This window comes from Neopsephotus bourkii, unplaced genomic scaffold (genome assembly GCF_033783945.1).
Source record: "Neopsephotus bourkii isolate Nb327-2 ecotype Australia unplaced genomic scaffold, CSIRO-AGI_Nbou_v1 NB_730, whole genome shotgun sequence".
Lineage (NCBI taxonomy): Eukaryota > Metazoa > Chordata > Aves > Psittaciformes > Psittacidae > Neopsephotus > Neopsephotus bourkii.
In genome coordinates, this window is record NW_026901228.1 from 1,241,935 (window position 1) to 1,262,407 (window position 20,473).

The following is a 20,473-nucleotide window of genomic DNA, read 5'->3' on the forward strand; positions in this document are numbered from 1 at the left end:
GTCATTTTGCAGAGTGATGATGCCAGCACCCCCCTCCTGCCCTTTTCTGCTGGTTTGTAGCCTGTAGCTCAGCACTGCTCTGCCCTGGGCACAGGTGCCTCTAGAGCACATCATACAGACACTGTTGGGAAGGGAAGGTGCTGGAAGACAAGGAAAGTAAGGTCTAGGCAATGGTGCAACATCCTTCCTCCCCATTTACTCATCACCAAGGCAGAACTGAGCACATGGAGAACTGAAATGGCTGGGATTTGGCTTAGAGCTCACAAAATGTATCTCCAGGGGAAATTAAAGAAGCAAATTAACAAGCAGCATTTTTTCCTTTCTTTTTTTTTTTTTTTTTTTTAATGAATCACTTAAAATGACCAGATGAATACAATTTTTCTTTTTGGCTCTCTAAACTTAGGCTTTTATATTAAAAGGCAACTGGCACTTAGAAAACTCACACTTAGTGAACTGCAGAGGGAGAAAAACATGGGTCAGATGCACAGAGTTTATATTTTTTTACCAGTTTGCACAGGTCTGGTGATGTCAGTTAGTCTGGATTTCCAGAACTGCACAGACAGCCAGGAAACACCACTAACCTTGCTGTTCAGCTATGTTTGAACAGCAGTGCTTATCGCCAGTACAGAGCCAGCACAGGACTTTGCACAGCATTGCACGGCTGTTGCTGCAGCAGGGTTAGCAGCCACAGCCTGCTTTGGGAACCATTTGCTGCAGAATGAGTGTTAGCTGGGACACTGCAAGCCAAGAGAAGCTGGCTCAATTTGTAGCTGTCTCACAGAGTAGCTGGGGTTTCATTTCCCTTAAAATGCCTTTGGAAATGAAGTTGTGATTGTCCACTTGCAAATTAGTTGTGAGTCTGTCTGCTCATCCCTCCTGACTGGCTTTGGCATTATTCTTTGCCAAGGGACCACCAGAAGGTACCAAAACACTGTGGCCTTGCAGCTCCGGGTTTGCTGCTCAGCAAACAGCTTCGTACCTCCTTCCCTCAAAAGTGGTTTGGAAATGCTGCTGTGTGCGGAGAGAGAAAAACATACAGCGGGTTACCTTCACACACAGCCATCGTTCTAGCTGAACAAGTTTAACTGTTGATATGAAATCTATATTTCAGTAAACTTTCAGCTAAATGTCAAATTAAATCCATTTTTTCCTGTAACTGTGCATTTGAAAGCATAATTATTAATATTACTGGCATTATTTTATAAGACTTTTGTGATATTAACAGTTCATTTCTCCATGAACCGTTCATTTCTCCATCTAAGGCCGCAAGGGAAACTTAATTTAACTTGTTAAAAAAACCGAAACCAACCCCTTCACACTAAACATGAAGGAACAATGAATAATTTGAGACACACACAGGGTAAATATTTTATTAATGGTCTGAACACCAAATTGCAGTGTGATAGCAGACATGGTTTAATGCTTTTTTCCATGCTTCTGTTCTGTGGGATAAAAATGCCCCTAACAGGGCTATGGAGGGTGCACACATCTTGGAAAATGCTTCCCAATGCTTCAGTCATGTAAAATAAAGGATAAGCAAAATGCCAGCTGCTGGCATGAAAACAAGGTAAAAAGCAAAGTAATCTATAATGGTAGGCTTCTATAGGCAAACTGTAATGATACTGCACATGGCCATGTGCCACACACTGAGACAACTATTTCCAATTTATCAAGCCTTGCTTTTCTTATACACCAGTGGCAGGGCTTTATTTTTCATCCAGACACTAATTAACACATTGTAGAGCTCTGCATCTAAATACTCCCACGGTGTCGGTGGCTGTGCCAGGCATGTCCCTGGGCACCAGCCGGTAGGGTCGGTGCAAAGGGTGCCGGGAGGGCAGGGTCTGAGCTACTCCCACTGTCTCTGCAGGCAGCTGCCGCTGCACGAGGTTAAGATGTTTGCTGCTCCTTTCCCAGGCGGTACAACCTCCTCCATGCTGCCACGTCGCAGCCCGGGGGGTGGGACGGCAGTGGCGGCTGGGAAGTTGGTCAGCCGGGAGTGTGTCCCGAGCACCGCAGCGACATCGTGCCTGGGAGGCCACAGCCCGAAGAGGCACAGACCACTTGCATGTAAGTACAGCTGCCTGCGAGGCAAGCACAAGTTTAGCAGATTACGTTAAATTCCTCCAATAGGAATCCCTGTCTTGCTGGTGTTCAGGGGCAAATGTAATCCTGTGCTAATAAATCTAAGCTCCTTCTGCGAATAGTTTACAGTTGAGGGCACGCACACTTTGGTTTTTGTCTTCATGGGGAAGGTTTAAAGGGGTTTAGGGTGAGTTTAAAGCAGGTTTAATTCTGCTAGCACCAGCCCAAACAAGGGGTAGATCAACTAACTGCAGCGTAAACACAGAGTCTGTTTTCAAAACTTCTCAATCTTTCTAGGGAGCTGTATATAAATTTGGATTATCACTGAAGGGAGCATGCCCAAATGAGCATCATATCCAAAAGTTTCCATTAGCCTCATTCAGAAAAAAATCCTTTTCCTCCTTCTCTTTACTCATTTTTAAAGTTAACTGGCTGCAATTCAAACAGCAAAACATGTAAGTGAAATAAATGGGGCAAATGCAAACAGCCAAAAGCATAATGACAGAAATGAGACAAATTTCTTGAACTGCATCTAACATGAAAATGAATCTCAGCTGCTCATTAGAGACCGCCGAGCAGTGAACACAGGCAAATTAAATCATGGGAAATAGAGGGAGGCACAGAAGAAAGGTTGATTGTCTAAATCTCCTCTTATTAACTGCAAAATATTTTTTCAAGATCAAATGTAGTAAAATACGTTAGTGGCAAATTGCAAAGCCTCTTTGTGCATTTAAAGTAAAAGCAAGGTGTTGGGCAGAGCAGAGGAATGGGTAAACAAGGAATATACCACTTTATTTTCAGGGTGGGTTCGCAGCAAGTAATTCTCACCTGACCAGGTGTGTGCTTCCTTACTCTCTATGGCAAAATTCATACTTGGTTTCCCCAGCTAAATTCAAATTTTGCTGGGGATTCAAGTGTTGGTCATCTGTGAGAAGGAGAGGTTGCTGGTTGGAGGCTCATGTGTGGTAGCTGAGCTGGGTGGGCAGTGTGCTGCCTCCATGCAAGTGAGTGGCAGATACCACCCTGCGAGAGAAGTGGTGGTCCCCCACCGTAGAGTCAATTCATCTGCAATTTGTTGGTCTGTCTAATGCATGGGCTGTTTTGCCTGTGTTCCCTAACACCACCAGGCTCACTGAAGCAGGTAGCAAAGGGAAAGCTTTGTGGCTGGGAGGGGGGAGAGGGGGCCATCATCTTCACATTTTATTCCTACCAGTCCTTGTGGGCATCCAGGACCCAAAAAGTTTTTAAAGCTCTCCCATCTCCAAGTTATCAGTCCTGTTTCATCATTGCCCTTTAACATGCTTGGTTTTGCTGTTTTTTTCTCTTGAAAGTATCCTTGCTGACTGAGAGGGTGGGGAACAGAGTGTGAATAAAAATTTGGGTCTGCCTTGGAGGTCGTATGGGTGGAAAATCCCACCTTGGGTCCTGCTCTGGAGGTTGCATGCATTGGAGGAAGTGCATTGCTGCAAGCCTTCACAATGCATCTGCCTTCAGGAACATTTGGGATGTTCAGAGATGAGCCTTCATGGGATGCAAAACAACATCGCAGTTTGGATGTTATCTCAGACACAAGACATCCCTGTGTTACCCTTGCATATCTTTAGAGACAAGACATTTTTGTCTCTAAACTGGAGAGACATAAGTCTGATGTATGGACAAGCCGGTGGATAAAGAATTGGCTGGATGGCCACATGCAGAGAGTTGCAGTCAATGGCTTAATGTCTAACTGGAGACTGGTAATGAGTGGAGTCCTTCAGGGGCTGGTGTTGAGAACTACCCTGTTCAACATCTTTCTCAGTGACAGTCAGTGGGATTGAGTGTGCCCTCAGCAAATTTGGTGATGACACCAAGCTCTGTGGTTTGATTCTTACGCTGGAAGACAGGGGTGAGATCCAGAGGGACCTTGACATGCTGTTACCTGTGGGCCAGTGCCCTGCCTCATGAACTTCAGCAAAGCAAAGTGCAGGGTCCTGTACTTGTTGGGGCAATCCCAGTCACAGCTACAGGTTGGGCAAAGAAGGGATTCAGAGCAGCCCTGCAGGGGAGGACCTGGGGGTGTTGGTCAATGAGAAAATGAACATGAGCTAGCTTCAGTGTGCACTCTCAGCCCAGAAAGCCAACCGTATCCTGGGCTGCATCAAAACAAGCATGACCAGCAGGTCAAAGGAGGCGATCCTGCCCCTTTGCTCTCGTGAGACCTCACTTGGAATATTGTGTACAGTTCTGGTGTCCTCAACATAAAAAGGACATGGAACAGTTGGAGCAAGTCCAGAGGCGGCCACAAGGATGAAAAGGGGGCTGGAGCATCTCCCGTATGAAGACAGTTGGGGCTGTTCAGCCTGGAGAAAAGAAGGCTTTGTGGAGATCTCATAGCAGCCTTCCAATATCTGAAGGGGGCCTATAGGGACACCGGAAAGAGACTGTTCATCAGGAACTCCAGTGATAGGAAAAGGGGTAATAGGTTTAAGCTTAAACAGGGAAAGTTCAGGTTAGATATAAGAAAAAAGTTCTTTACTGTGAAGGTGCCGAGGCACTGAAACAGGTTGCCCAAAGAAGTGGTGAATGCTCCATCTCTGTCAGTGTTAGAGGTGAGGTTAAACAGAGCCTTGGGCAACATGGTCTAGTGGAAGGTGCTGGAACTAGATGATCTTAAGGTCCTTTCCAACCAAACTATTCTGTGATTCTATGAGCAGCAAAAGAAAGTGGGCAAAGCCAAGCAGCTTATGTTATCATTGAAAAGGGAGGAGGAGCTGGGGTGGGTCTGCTCAGCATGACAGCTTTCCCTAGGAGAAATAGTTCTTCGAGAAAGAGTGAGCACCAGAAAGAGAAAGAGGTGATTGCCAGGAAATGTGGAGATGTCAGGGAGAAATTGTGAGCCTCTTTCTTCAGTAGTGTAACTGTGTTGGTGTACAGGGGAGAAGCAGGCATTCCTATACAGAGGCTTTAGGGTTGGCGCCATCTGGTATGACATTCTCGTAAGCAAGCGAGGAAGACATAGCCTTGATGAGACAGCTATTGGGTGGGTGGAAAACTGGTTGCACAGTTAGTCAGAAAATTTATCAGTAGTTCACTGTCAGAAACAGAGGTAATGACTAGTAGGAAACTTAGCCCACTACGCAGTGTTTGTTTGATTGTGTGTTTCTGTTTATGATTGGGAGGAGGGACAGGACTGTCGCTGAGAGATAATTGAGCACAACAGAGAACAGAATTATAATTCAAATGGACAAGAGAAGTAGTCTGGAAAAAACCTATGCTTTATATTTTCAGTGATCATGCTGGTGAGCAAAGGCAAGGGGTGTGGGGTCTCGATGGGGTGAGGGAAGCCATCCCAGCTGTGCTGGAAGCCAGGGGGTGTCAGCAGGTGGGAGACTTTCACCCTTGGCTGCTGCACTTCTACAACAACAGGGTTTGGCTGGAGACAGTCCAAAGGGAGCAATAAAAATATCAAGAGGTGGCTGGGATGGAACCTCTGCAGGAAAGCCAGAGGAGACTGTAGGAGACCCTGGGGACATGCGCTACGATCCTTAAGCTTGGGACCCTTGAGAAGGAAGGGGGTTCCTCTTTCTCCTTGCCATTTAGTACAAGACGTGACAGACTTAAACTGTGGTTTTGGAGGGGATGAACACATCTCTGTGGAGCTTTCACAGTACAGCTGGATGTTTCCCAGTAGCATGCTCTGCCTCCTTCTCTCCCAGCTTGTAAAACTGGGTTTAGCTTAACATCCATTCCAGTAACTCACATGGCTTTCATGAATTAACTACTTAGCCTGTGGAAGTCATACCATTATCTTCAGAGGACCTAGAAAAATAAAGAGTGCATTTATAAGGTTTTTATTGTTCTCACCCCACCATCAACATTCCCTCTAAGAACATCAAAAGATTAAAAAAAACCAGAGGCATCTGCCAGCATCTCTGGAGATGTGTGTTGCAGTTTCTTCTAATCCAGACCAAGCCTTTGGAGCCTCTCCATGCCTTCAAGAAATAAGGGAATTTTTCTTATGTTTAACAGCCATCTAAAGGCCTTTTTACTGGGTTTTAACAGAGTCCAGTGTCAGCACAATTAAAAAATGTTGGCATTTCCTCTGTGCAGATTAAAGATGATATATTACCTTTGCTGCTGAAACCTGATTTACAGCTTCTATTTCAAAATTGCATAATACTTTTTTAAGTGCTCTAAAGTGCAGCAGCAGAGCTGATAATGCAGAACAAAGTCCAGGCATGGTTTTTACCTCTCTAGCTTTTGTTATTCTGATAGCTAATAGACTCCATGATTCGTTAAAGTTGTAGGTATGCTTTATTCAGCATTGAGACGCATGGGGGATAGCTCCTCCAAAGGCACGCGCACCTCAGCGTCCTTTCCCTTTTACAATTATCCTCTAAAGTTATACATATGCATGAGGTTGCACAACACGCCTATACATATTCATGTCTTATTCCTGCTTCGTATTGTAATATGCTAAAAGGTCCTTTGCGCTTGCGCAGTGCCTCCTGATGATCGTGGGCGAGGGTCTCAAGATGAAGTAAACGAGTCTTCCTTGAGCCTGAACTTTTCACCCCTAGTTGTTACGCATGCTCCCTGGAGGCTTGGTCATTGTCAAATCGCAGAGCCAATTTCAGCTGGCCTAGGCATCCAAAGCATGGGAATCAAGTCACGGTCCCTACCTCTTAGCAATAGGTATGTCCTTATATCTTGGTCTAGCATACACGGCGAGTAGGATAAAAGTATGAACGAGTAGTAACATTGTTAAGCAAGCAGCTTGACCTACCCCCTTGTACATTGCAAGTAGGATAAGCATGAGCAAGCAGTAACACTGTTAAGCAAGTGGCTTGACCTAGCCCCCTGTACATCAGTTAACCCTTTGCATCAATTCCTTCCCTAGATCTGCAAGAAGAGCTGCAAGGAGCAACCTGACCCATCCTGTACCCTTCCAACCACCAACATGGCATCACCAATGAGGAGCTTGTTTAGTGACCCTGACAGATACCTCCAGTCTTTCCGCCTCTTCCTCACAAATTCAACCGAGCACCAGTGCATGCAGGAGTTCATGGAGAGACAGTTGCCAGCTGTGATAGGGAGGTAACATGGAAGTGGTCACATCAAGCTGAATGGCACTGACGGATTTGGCTGAGGAGGCTGTCTGCAAGAGGCATATTGCTGTTCCCCGCTGGCCATCCTGTCTGTCAGTGTCTGTGGGTTTCTGTTAGGGCTTGGCTGGAGATTTCAAGTGCACACACTGCTGAATGGCTGTTCTTCAGGACAGGTCCCGTCTAGCAGGAAGGAGATAAGGCTGAATAGTTTCATTGCATGCAAATGCAGCTTGCCTTGAATCAATTATAAAATGCACTAGCAGATATTATGTTCTAATATTAAGTTTGATTGTGAGCATCCTTTTAAAAGTAAGCTTTTTAGGTAATATTTAGTCTCTCTTTCACGTGTCTGAATACCAGTCCTGCTCTGGTGTGTGTTTTTCACTGGACCCCTTGCTTTGTGGGCTGGCTTGGGCAGCAGGCAGCCAGTGTTAAACCCTGTCTCTGAGGAGGTCCTTCTTTGGGCTCAGGATTTTATGGCTCTGCCAAAGCCTCACTAAGGAATTTTAAACATGTTACGCTCTGCAGTACTGGGGGCTCTCCTAAAATGTATAAATAATGTTTTTCAGTATTGGAAACGGGAAGTCTACAATCAATATTCTAAGCGTTGGTGGTGGAGCAGGTACGCTATGGACGTAAATATCAATATGCTTCCCCCCCCTCCCCCCCCCCGAGTGAATAGAGGATTAAAAATTGCAGAAAGGAGCAGAGGAGGAAATAAGGCTTTTTCTTGAAAAATCAGCTCCTGGGGACAGATGGTGCTAGCTGGTGTGTGGCCACATCATCTGGGAACAGCTTGTGCCTCCCCACCCTCTCTGTATGAAGGACCTCCTTCTACACCATCACTCCTCAAGGGCAGAGAGAGGCTTGACTGCTCCATAGTACTTCTGTGGAACACCCCCACCCCCAAATATCTTAGATTCCTCAGAATATTCAATTTCCATTGGCAAAAAAAAATTGCAATTTCTTTTTTAATTTTATTACAGTTATTCTCCCCTGTACCTACTTACCGAGACAATAACTACCCATCACTGCTGCCTCTTGCCCTGATATGTGATAGCCTAGGCTGAGCGCTGTTTTGCCTGTATGTACTTGCTGACCACAGTCAATGAATGCACGAGGCCCTCCTGGAGCTACTGTTCTCCAAAACACTGGAGCTGAACATAAGCTCCAGAATAAATCCAGAAGAAAGTGGAAGAAATAATTCGCTTATCTGGAGTTCACTGGGTGGAAAAACAATATGAAGAATATCAAATGGCTTTCTCTCATTAAATTCTTGCTTAAGTTGCCCATAATTAAAGCCTCTAATTCTGCTCTGCCTATTAAGTCATCAAACTTAAATTTTATATTAACAGTTAATTTAGTTTAAATGCTTTAGTCATACCATCTCCAAAGACTGATCTCAGCTTTGTCAGTCTCTCCTAATAAGTAAAAATAATTGTATGCAAATGGTGGGCATTAGTTATAAAACACTTTGACAGAGTAGTAATATTGCTCTCCACACAAAGGAAACTACTCTTCTGGCAAAAAAAAAAAAAAAAGTGTTGTTTCTAACAGGAGCACTTAGTGAGGTACTCAACTCCTTAACCAGGGGCATTCCAGCTAAGTGGACATTCAAGCAATACTATGCAGGCAAAACTCATTTTGTGATTCAAAAATCCCCAAACCACCAAACCCGCTGCTGTTTGCTGGCTTGTTCTCCTCCCTGGTTTTTGGGAGGTAAAGGAAACAAATTCCCAACCCCCCCCCAGCTAATCCTGGATGGTGTTGGAGGGCCATGATGAAGCTGCTGCCTTTGGCCTCATCTGCCCCTGTGATTTGCAGGGGGGGAGCATGGAAGGAAAGTTTCCTTTCCACTTTCCCACCTCTAGAGACAAGCACACCATTTAGTGTAGCATCGTATCCCATTACACCAGCCCATATACAGCGCCTGCCTTTGCCTACAGCTTCTTCTTTATTAAGTTCACACTCCAGCGCACAGCACTCTGTACCTTTAAAAACCATAAAAGTCATCAATGCTGCTATAAAGTAGCAACTGTGCTATAAACTATCCTGTTACGTAAAATGTTTAATTAGAAGCTTAATGGTGAACATAGTGGTAGCCTTTAAAAGGTAATTGTGTTGGAGAGTTTAAATAATTTGGATAGCCTAATTGCCAAATTGTTGATAATGCAAGCTGCCACAGATTTGACTGTAAAATGCCTCAGGACACTTGTTTGCATATAAAAGAGCTAACTGAAGTCAGTTAAGGCTATGGATTAAATTATTAATCAAAGGGGTGGTGGTGGGGGTTGTTTAAAAACAATACAAGGGTGGTTTGGCAACAGAAGAGTATATTAACCACGTATGTAAATTCAAAATTCAGTTTTTTTCTAGCAGGACTTACAAAGTCTTCAAAGGGCTAACCCCTTTTACAGAAATTTGGTAAAGGAGCCAAAAATCAAAATATTCTAGTAGGTTCATTACAACTTCTCTGTTCTCAAATTCTACAACGGCAGTGAGCAGATGACTGGCTTTGCTCTGTTTTTTCAACAGAATACAGGGTTTGCAGTGATTGCAAAGCTGCAGCTCTTTCTGCTGCTTCAGAAATTCAGTTTTCCTCCCTCAAAGAATCATATGCCATGTAAATTTTGGTATTGTTAATGCTGTAAGAAGACATGTAAGTTTGAAAAATTGGAACTCTTCTTCAGTTTTTAAGTTAAATTCTCAGGGCGTTAATAAGCAGATGAGACCTGGGATGAGTGCTCGATTTTGACCTGTGATCATGTGTGGTGGGGTCAGGAATAGTCAGGGAGTTCTTCATAGTGAAAAGGACCCTCCTGGGGAAAGAGCTGGTATGCTGGGTTGAGCTCTGAGGAACACATTATGGCTATTTAATCCATGATATTTTCCTTTTGTACCTCAAATCTTCTGTATAATGTAGCTAATGCTGAAGTGGCAGGAGCCCAGGAGCACTGAAAATCATGAAGATGGGTAAAGGTGTGCAAATACACTGGGGCCCTCCCTCAGCAAGAGCCTGTCTGGCCATCAGGATTTGCTGGGTGATCTTTCATTCAGTGCATAATTTGGTTCATTTGTAGAGAATTTTATAAAATGGACTTGTGTGCAAGCACAAGTAAATATTTCAGAACAAAGCTCGGTATTTGTCTGTAACACAGCCTCTGGATCTATTATTCACCACAGCTACCCTCTGTTTCACTCTTTCTACCTTAATTAATTCTTCTATTATTTTTCCGCTTTCCGTATCGTGGACAGGGAGAGGTGATCAAGAGCAGTGGCAGCTCATTTTAAATTTTGAAATGTTGAATCTATTGGTACTTCTGTCAGTAAAATAATCGCAGCTGGCCTGAACAGTGTCCCGAGAGAAATATTCCTCAGTAGTCAGTGCTGGGGTACTGTGCAGACAGGGGTTAGATAAACACAGATGGTATGTGCACATACTTACGGAAAAGTCATAGTACAGTAAAGGCAAACAGACACGAATGTTGCCTCTGATTCCAGTCTAAGCATGTATTCTCTGCTCCCTCACCAACATGACTTGGTACCCAGTGAGGCACTTGGCTAGAAATGCTCTTTGCTGACACTTAAGAAATCCTGACAGGTTTGCTGGTAACATGGGACCATCAGAACTGATACTATCAAAGCCATTTAGGATCTGCCCAGGGAAGTTAGGAAGTTAGACCGTGTCCAGAAAATAGGACGTCAAGCCATGTACATGAATGTGTCTGGTTTTCCCTTGGCACTGATAGTGGCAGTCAGAGAGGAGGAATAAAGATAGTTGGAACTGATACTGAAATTTTTCTCAAATCCTAAAGCTAAACCTTCAGTGGCAATCTGGTGAGAATACAAATCAGCTACATGTACCTGTGTGGTACATTTTCTGTACATGAATGGCGGGCATCACCAACTGGGGATGTGATCATCGTGGAGATAGCAGTTGCCTGAGCTTTACTTTCATCTGGTATTTCATGTTGCTTGCTTCCCTAGGTGAGATTGACCTGCTGATACTCTCAAAAGTACAAGCCAGATATCCAGGGGTCACCATCAACAACCATGTGATAGAACCAAGTGCTGACCAAATCTTCAAGTACAAAGGTATTTTTACATTAAATAAATGAAATTTTAATTAAGTAGGCTAAATGCATTGAAATTATCCTGCATTCAGATAACTTTGTCAGAATTGGCTCTTAAAAGTAAAAAAAAGTCCATATTTTATGCTTTCTTGCCACCATTGCTTTTCAACAGTGTTCAGTCTCTCATTAAAATCTTAGTTTCTCACACTGCGAAAAACTCTGCATGGCAAATGCTTGGGCTAGACAAATTTAAAAAGCTAAACTAGGTGGGAACTGATGGGTGATTGTATGGGAATAGAGTAAAATCTGCACATTTCAGAAAGTTTGTCTCCTTCAACTTGCACTGAATCAGGACCCCTCCTCAGCATCAAAGGGAAAATTCTAGTAGTCTCATGGTAATTCTCACGTATCTTAAAAGTTGCTTACAAATAACAATTAGCTAAACCCCACAGTGTTGCACTAAATTACTTGGCATCCTTTGAATTAGAAAACATTGAAAGGAAAGCAAGAGGGATAGGAAGGAGTTTTGCTGTGTGCTTAGTGGCTTAGAGCTTGTTTCCTTCCACCAGTCCCAAGGTCTGAGCAACATTTGTGAAGGAAAGACAAGAGTTTTCTAAGGAGAATTGAATGTTAACAGGGGTGCTTTGGTCAAATTGCCCTACAAAATGAGCATTAAATATCAATTCACAGTTTGAGTATCACTGGATTAACACCTACCAGGCTTTAATTTACCAGGTAATTGTGGTCTTTTATGGAGGTGACGCCACCTATGGGGTACGGGCTGTAAGCAGCCCTGAGGAGAGCACACCTTGCCAGAAAACAGCTGCTGAATGAATGTGGCAGAAAAGAAGGAAACTGGTCAGCAGTCCGAGCTGTTGGAAATGCTCCAAACCGTAGTAAATAACAGATTATAAAACCACACTGTAAATCTCCAATCCTTACTGTTGCTTAAGTCCTTAAAAATGAAGCATTCTCAGTATGAAGCAACTTGTGGAAGTTGAAGGAAAAATAATAAAACTTGTAACAATCCCTTTCTCCCCGCAGTGAGGGAGTTCCTAGTCACCAGAAGCACCAAAGGCTTCCAGGAGATGTATTTTTCTACATCTGTCTCTGTATTACATGGACCTGATCCTTGAAATGATGGCTTGTGCAAAATCCCAGGAGCTTTTACATTGCTCCAGGCTGAGTTGGTGAAGCATGGGCAACAGATCATCTACTCAGCCTATAAGACAGTTTGAGCACTTGGACATAGCATTTCTGTCCTGTCTGGGCCATGGACCACAGGCTATGTGAGACTGGATTTGTGCTGAATCTTCCTAGTGGTCCTACCACTGATTAACTGGCAGTCCTATCCTACTTCAGTGAGTTTCTTTTCAGAATAAAGTTAAAGAAAATGTAAGATGTTGTCCTTATTTTAAGTTTTACGTTAAACTAGAAATGAAATATTAATTTGGATTTCTTTCTTTAAACTTTCTTATTTGTAATTAATCATGTCCCCAGTAGGTACCATTAATTAGGTTTCTGAGCCCTAAGACTTTCCAGAGAGAACTTGAAGCATTGTCTACACCTTTGAGGATTCAGTAGTTACATTTTCTGCCTAAAAAGATACTTTCCCCTTGGGAAGGAGAAGCCAAGCTCACAGGAGAAGTTTCATACTGGGACGTGCAGTGATTACAAATTGAGGCTTCTCTTAGGCTGCATTGTAGAATGGAGGCTCTCCTCAAAGCCCCATGAGCAGGCTGTGGCTTTCCTTCATTCTCAGTCCATGTCCAGGTGAAGCTTCTTGGTGACCGTGGTTGGAGTGTTGTTGGCCCCACAACTAAGATGCATTGACATTGCCTGCATGGTATGCCACAACTGCAGGCACTGAAGTTTTGATGGCACCCAGCTAGGGCACACGACCAGGATAAAATTAAGGAAAAACTTTCAAAATGGTTAGGGCGATACATTTTAGCTTCAGATGAATCTTTGGGCAGAAACTTCCCATAATCAGAATGAGGTTGCCCTTTCTGAAATTTTGACTTTAAAATCCCACCCTGGCAATTGTTTCAGTTTTTCTAGCACCTCCTTGCAGACTCTCTAGAAATTCAATTGAACCAGATTGCACCAGATTATTTGTGATGGTGATATGAACTGCTGCTGAATGAAGCCTGAGTTTAAAACAGCAAATTAAATCTGAACTGCAAGTGCCAGAGCTGGTGACTGATAAATGGAAGCAAACAGAGTAATAGTAGCAGTATCGAAAGGGGTGGCCCATTTCCAGCCATAAAAGAGAGGAGATGAGGACTGATAAACCATTTCTCATCTACACAACAGGGATATGTCCTAATCAGAGCCCTAAAGGAGAAACATTGTGATTAGTGATGTAAAGGCCCTGGTCTTAGCAAATCATGTTGTTTTGAACATGTATTCTGTAGCTAAGGCTCAGTCTGCCTTTGGGCCATTTGAGTTTTAAATTTATGTTAACTCCAGCGAAGCACAGGAATCGCATCAGGGGTAGCTTTGTCCTAGAGCAATCCTGAGCTCCAGGCAGGAGCGCAGTGAGATGAGCTCCATATGCCAGCAGATGGACATTAATATTCTGGCATCCCCTAAATTCTGAAATCATCTCTCATTTTTGCTCCCATAAAAAGCAAAGAAATGCAGTGAGCCAGGGCCTTGGTATAACTTACTCCTTCTTCAGCTTTCTGCTTTCCTCTGGTGCTGGATATGCATTCTATCAAGGTATGAAAACATGCCATGTGGCACTCTTCATACTTCTCTTTGCTTTAAAATACTATTATGCTTTTCACCTGAAGCAGTTGGCTGAAACTGTGAGCTTTTAAAAAATTATTTGGACACAGCGGAAGACAAATGTCAAGTGATGGTTCCTTGCTCATGGAGCAAAGCTCCTTTTCTCTCCCACCATCCCCATGACACATCCCCAGAGTGAGCCAATTACTTTCTCTGCCCTTCTTGAGCTTTTAATTCTGCTTCTCTCCAAAATTAAATCCCCTTTCATCCATCCTGGTTTGTTCAGTCTCTAGAAAACCCTTTGCCGTGGCCTGGCTTCTGCTCAGCCATGTGGGGCTTGTGTGGCACCTAAGTGAAGAGGCCATCAACTCTTCCCCCATTCAGCATGGATAAAGAGTTATGAGACTCTTTATCTCAGCCAACATCGTGAAATTCAGTCATGGGGAAGAGTTATCTGGGGTTTGGTTTGGTTTGGTTAGGTTTGGTTAGGTTAGGTTTGGTTGGGTTTGGGTTTTTTTGATCAGGTGAAGACTGGATGAGCCCAAATGAAGGTTCAAAGGGAAAAACATCAAACCCTCTTCACATTTCATCCTACAAAGACCTTTACAGCCCCCTTCTCACATATGTGCTCAAGATTTTAAATATTCTACTGCTGGGTTAAATTGGTACAAGATCTCTCTACCTAAATATGACTTCTGGATGTATAAAACCTGTGAATGGAAGTCAGTCTTGTATTTGCAATTGAGATAACTCTGTCCTGCCTTCTCTCATATTTCAGAGCATGTGGCTGCAACATCAAACCTTGAGAACGTAAAGTTTACCTGGCATGAGGAGACAGCTTATGAATATGAAAGTCGAATGAGTGCAGAAAAGAAGTCTAAAAAATGGGACTTCATTCACATGATCCAGGTAAAAATCTCTGCAAAATAAATGTTGCCAAAGATTTGGCTATTAAAAGTATGCATGAAGTGTATGACCTCATTATCCACTCTAAGGAGAAGGGCGAGTTTATTTCCCTGTAATGTAAAGTACTTAAGCATAAGTGAACTGCAAAAATGAAAGATGAGTTACAGCAAAGCAGCTTTGGGCACAGTAGTCCAGATAGCCAGGTGGTGGGTGTCCTCTCCGTGAAATTGTCTTTGTATTTCTAAGTTTACTGAAGCCATTACAAGTAATCATCGATGCTAAGAAAGGAAAATCTGTTTATCTCAGGTTAACAAATGACCATAAGCTTTGTCTTGGGAGAGCCAGAGAGCAGGCATGGCAGCGACAGCCACAAGCTTGCAATATGAGTCCATTGCCCAATTCTGTGCTAACATGTCCTGTTGTCATGCTGCAATTCTGTCAATATTGCCCCCATTTGATTTCTTTAACCTAGTGGTACCACTTACAATATTCACCAGGACCTCACTGTATCTGCAAGTATCTCTGCTCTTTCCAGATGCTGTATTATGTGAAAGATGTCTCAGCGACTATCCAGTATTTCCACAGCCTCCTGGAAGAGCAGGCGAAGCTCCTCATTATCCTGGTGTCAGGTGAGAGCTGCTCCACCAGTGCTGCTCAACTGGGCAAGAACCATGAGGAGTTCTGTGGTTCCTGCAAGTTCAACACAGGCATCTAGAAATCAGTGCACATTTTTATTTATAACATGTTTTTTTCACCAGTAGAGGTGAACTCACTGAGTAACAAATGGTGTCCACTCATCTGCATAGATTGAAACCTGCACACTGTGTATACCTGCACAGCTCCATGCTGCAGGTTGTAAAGTAGAAGGCTTTGTAAGCCAGAAAACTCATGCCAAGGACACAAAACATCTTTCTCTCGCCCTCTACCTTTCCCCATCCTACAGCCTGGCCAGTGATGGACGCTGCAGAGAGCCCCACAGCAGGTGAGCGGCTTCATCTAGCAGCTCTCACTCACAAGAGCTCCTTCAGTGTCAGCTATTTTCTGTAACAGGCTTTTCAGGCCGGGTACCACATTATCTCACTCCTGGAGACTTGCGGCATTAAGCAAACAGCTACGACAGGGCTCGGCTGTGCCATACAGCAGGTGTTAGAGCACATATGGTTCATTTTCTTCTCAAACTGCCCATCTCCTTAATTTCATCATTTTGGGTGGAAAACAGCATTCTTAGGCTGTTTCAGATCTCAAAAGAGATGTTCTGTGGTCAATCCAGCAGGAAAATGTGGGAGCAGAGTAAACGATGACCTTTTATTATTGCGGGCAAAGTATGCTAGAGATACTGCAATGGTGGGGTCTAATGTGACTCTAGAAAGCCTTTCATTTGCTTCACAAGCTATAGAAATTTCAGTTGTGTAAACAGTCGCATCTGATAATTTTGTCAGGTATATTATTTGTTCAGAGGTTTAAGCTTATTTTTAATTGAATTTGGCCGTGTCTGCTAACTGCAATGTGTTTAATGAAGTTCTTTTTTTGTGTTCATGAAGTGTCTGCAATGAAGTGGCACTTCTCTGACCTTAATTTATTCTAACTATTTGTCTCCAGGCTATTTTTAGTTTAAAGTGTTTTCAAGCATCTCACTACAAGAAATCCCTATTTTAAATGATCTGATTTTAGATTATTTGAAAGAACTGTTCTCATTCTTTGGCTGAAGCAGAATAGATCGTAATATCAGGCTATTGCTGATTACCTGTGTATAGTTAATTGAAACTCTTTTCCAGTTGCTTAACCTGTCCCTTTGGATATTCATGAAATGTGAATGCAGGGGGGAACATGTGTATTCAAAATTAATGTGATTAAAAATCACGTTATGAAATCACATTAAAAATGAAAAGTATTTGAAGTTCTCTCTGGACCAGACAATTCTGTGTTTTCTAGTGAAGCAGAATGGAGCATAAACTTCTGGGCCCAGGAGGAAAATGAGAGACAGGAGTAGGGCTCAGAATAGCAGAGGGGAAAGGAAGGGGAAAACCTTGGGGGAAAGAGGAGTAGAGAGGGGAAGGAAGAAGTGCTATGAAAATGAGCACTGAAGCAAAAAGAGGTACTGAAAAATAAGCAGAACAAAGCTCATTTCAAGAAATGAAGGTAACGTCATCTCACAGTCAGAGAATAGGACTGATGGGAGAGGGCTTGGTCAGTTGGTGAAGGCTGCAGTCCCTCCTGCTCTGCCCCTGCTGGGAGAGCAGGTGAGTTGCAAGAGCTATGTGGTATTTCTAACATATTTAAAAAATCTGTTTACATCGCCTTGAAAACAAAAGTAGTGCCATATGCTGAGCCTATTGAGAGCTATTACAATAATGCTGCGTTCAGGTAGTGTGTAATTGCTCAGCTCAGAGATGGCACTGAGTCACACAACACTGACACCAGCAAATTTTCTGCAATTAGTGTTCTGCATTCAATTTCCACGAGGTGAAAGAAAATATTGTAGCCCCTCTTCTAAACAGCAAACTGTTTATTTGGCTATAAATAACTGTTTGCAGATAAAGCATTTGCAAAACTGCCAAGCAACTGGGTTTAGTAGTTATGGAGATTTATTGTCATAACTCTCAAGAGCTGCTCATTAAGCTCAAAGTTATTTTCATCCGGTCCAGTCATTCTGGGTGATCCTTTTATAAATGATTTATAGAAGAAATGTTGAATCAGAAATCTAGGCTGAGGGAAAATAAAGATGTTAAGGCATATCTGGGGAGTTTTCAGCTCACCCAGCTCGTTTTCTTTGGAAAACGTCCCTTGAGAAGAGGTAAATGCAGAAACATGGGTTTGGCTTGGGTTCAGTTCTCTTAAGTGACTGCAGTGCCATGGGGGCCTTTTCCTTCCTCACTCTTCATTGTTGCATATCCAAATAGTACCGAGCCAAAACATCCTTCTGCCAGCGCTGGGGAGGTCTGCTTGGGGTGAGGGGCAACCCTCTAATTGCTTGTGACCAACAGCATGTGAGCATGATGGGAGAGAAAGCTGAAGGGTGGGAGTATGGTGCAGTTTCACTCTGGGCTCTGTCCATCCCACCCTTTTCTCCATCACACATCCAACAGCATGGACAATGTGATGAGGATTTTGTACCCCATGTAGTTCACGTAGCAGATAGTTTACTGGTAATAAGTGTTTCAATGAAGCTCAAATGTAGCTCAACCACCATGTAATTAGGTGAAGGGATAGGAGAGGATTTGGTCTTCCAAACCGCAGCAGAAACCTAGGGAATAGTTTAAATCATGAAGATGGCACTGAATAGCTGGTGTTCAGCATGTCGGCTATAAAAGGATGTCACTGCAAGATACTGCCTATGGGTATGAAGCAGGGGGGTGCAGTGTGTTGAGTGTGGAAAGGAGGATGATTAAGTGCACTGAGGTGCTCTTGCCTCTGGGGGCTTGGTGGGAGGTGCTGAAGCTCCAGGGTAAGTAACGTGCCCATCCCCTTCTGCAACCCCCAATCCCAAGGCAGCCGGAAACAGGGAGGCAACCATCTCCACCATGCCTCAGGACATATGTCCCAGTTCTGGAAAGATCCTGCTCACAGTGAGGACAACTGCTAAAAAAAGTACGTGATAAAAATCTTGTGGTTTTCCTTATTCTTGAGCATTTTTCTGGTTGTTTGTCCCAGGAACCAGTGGCTGGGAAACATTATGGAAGAAGTTCGGGTCTTCCTTCCCTTTAGATGATCTCTGCTCTTACGTTTCATCTGCTGACATAAAAAGGATGCTGGATTCAGCTGGGCTGAAGTGCCAGCTTCATGAGCTCCCATCCCACATGGACATAACAAGCTGCTTTATTGAAGGGAACGAGGATGGGGAGATGTTGCTGGACTTCCTGACAGAAACTTGTGAGTTTTCTAAAACTGCTTCTCCTGAACTAAAGCGTCAGGTAATGGAAGAGTTAAGAAAGCCTGAATGCAGTCAAGAAAGAGATGGAAAGATACTTTTTAATAACAACCTGAGTGTAGTAGTGATTGAGCCATGAGTTAACCTCTTCTTGCTTCCTGATCTAAAGCAAATAGTTAAATACAAACTGTTAACAGCTGAAATACATATTTCATCCTTTAGAAATAGCTTAGTTTACTTCAGTATTAATACATTACTTTTTGAGCCTGTTAAGAAATCAGTATTAATATCTGTTATGAGTGAACTTTAATACCTGATTAATTCTGTACCAATCTATGAATGTGTAACTCACTAAGCAGTTAATTGTGCTTTATCAGATAGACATGTATAATCAGATGTAACTCGTACCATCCACTCAGGCACTGCAGAAACCTATTTCCTAAGAAATAATCAAGATCTATAACCTTTTCATCATCATTTAAAAACTCTCTACAGACTAAATAAGCAAATGATGACTTCTCAGTGCAGATGGCAAGAGTGGAGGCTCAGAATGACTGACCATGAGTGTGGCTGCTAAGTGGGATTTCTTGAGCTTTTGACTTGATCTCATACTTCCAGTTATTGTGAAAGTGGACTCATGCATTCTGCATTTGCAATGGTTGCCAGCTCCTGCCTCTGCAGCCAACTCCATTTAATGGCACTGCTTCCCTTCCTTTTCCCCACATTTTTACTTTATTTTCATGATGCTGCACCTGCAGAGTGATTTGTGTACCAGGTCCTTCTGGCACTGCAAGAGGGGTGCAATTGAAGATGGTTAAGTCACAGCAGTGGTAACAACTGTCCTTGAGAGGTCGTTTTCACTAGTGAGCCCTGACGCAAAGCCTTTGCTAGGAATCAGCTACTGTTGTCACATAGGACTTTTGGATACTTTTAGTTTACCACACAAACCTTTCTCTAGCCTGGAAGCAAGGGCCATTTGTGTTTTGTGAGCTTTGTAACAATGAAAATGTAAAATTAAACACTGATGCCAAACTGACAGGTTTCAGTGGGAATTGTTTCATTTTCAGTGGAGTTCTGTCAGGTAAATCTGTTCAGTATACTGTATAGGATGTTCAGCAAGAAGGTGTTCCTCAGTCCCTTCTCCGTGTGGGGCTCTCTCTACTCTGACAGTTGATGCATGTGTTTTGCTGAATGATTTTATGGTTTTAAGAAGTGTTATGCTCTCTACAAGGCACAATGAATACTGGGATACAATATAGTAGCTTGAATGAATTCAATAGTCTGAATACTCAGTTTATCCCATGAGACAGGTGTGATTTCTGCGACTGAAATAATTTGATTCAATGTTGAAATGGTTTACCTTAGGTAAAGCTTGCAGCTAAAGCTGCAAGAAATTATGTTTTATTTCTGCATGTACATTTCTGGTACAATATAGATTATTAAGGATTTGAAGTGATTTTCAAGAGACTATATTGTGCATTAATAGCTGGTTTAGGGTGAATTATTCAAAACACACACTTCTCCTAGTGATCAAATATTAATTCCAGTGTACTTCAGAATGTTTCTGTTGTATTTCTTAGCTGTTAAACAGAAGAAAATCTATTACCACTTTAACACAGTTCTGTGTACAGATTCCTGCATTAGAAGACCTCAGTATATCTGTGAGCTGCTATGATGACATACTGAAGCAGGAAAGAAATAAAATCTCTCATTAGGACAGA

The 20,473-nt window shown here is 43.0% G+C and overlaps 1 protein-coding gene across 2 annotated transcripts; it reads left to right on the forward strand.

Annotated features, from left to right (window-relative positions):
* The first annotated feature begins 1,870 nt into the window (after positions 1–1,870).
* Positions 1,871–19,788, forward strand: LOC133212665 (histamine N-methyltransferase-like). Of its 2 annotated transcripts, XM_061354338.1 has the most exons (7): positions 1,875–2,070; positions 6,965–7,161; positions 7,742–7,794; positions 11,160–11,267; positions 14,757–14,887; positions 15,420–15,513; positions 18,536–19,788. In XM_061354338.1, exons 2-7 carry the CDS (start codon positions 7,025–7,027, stop codon positions 18,889–18,891), a joined length of 879 nt encoding a protein of 292 aa, XP_061210322.1. In that variant the 5' UTR covers positions 1,875–2,070; positions 6,965–7,024; the 3' UTR covers positions 18,892–19,788. The 2 variants fall into 2 exon arrangements, with proteins under 2 accessions (XP_061210323.1, XP_061210322.1); XM_061354339.1 differs by lacking the exon at positions 15,420–15,513 and having other exon boundaries at positions 1,871–2,070; positions 18,536–18,734.
* The last annotated feature ends 685 nt before the right edge of the window (positions 19,789–20,473 follow it).

What these genes read in the sequence shown, in the direction of transcription:
- LOC133212665 (XM_061354338.1), top strand. Translation starts at nt 7,025, where the DNA reads ATGGCATCACCAATGAGGAGCTTGTTTAGTGACCCTGACAGATACCTC. An exon ending in CCAAATCTTCAAGTACAAAG is followed by an intron (nt 11,268 to 14,756) that starts GTATTTTTACAT and finishes CTCATATTTCAG; the next exon opens with AGCATGTGGCTGCAACATCA. An exon ending in CCTCATTATCCTGGTGTCAG is followed by an intron (nt 15,514 to 18,535) that starts GTGAGAGCTGCT and finishes TGTTTGTCCCAG; the next exon opens with GAACCAGTGGCTGGGAAACA.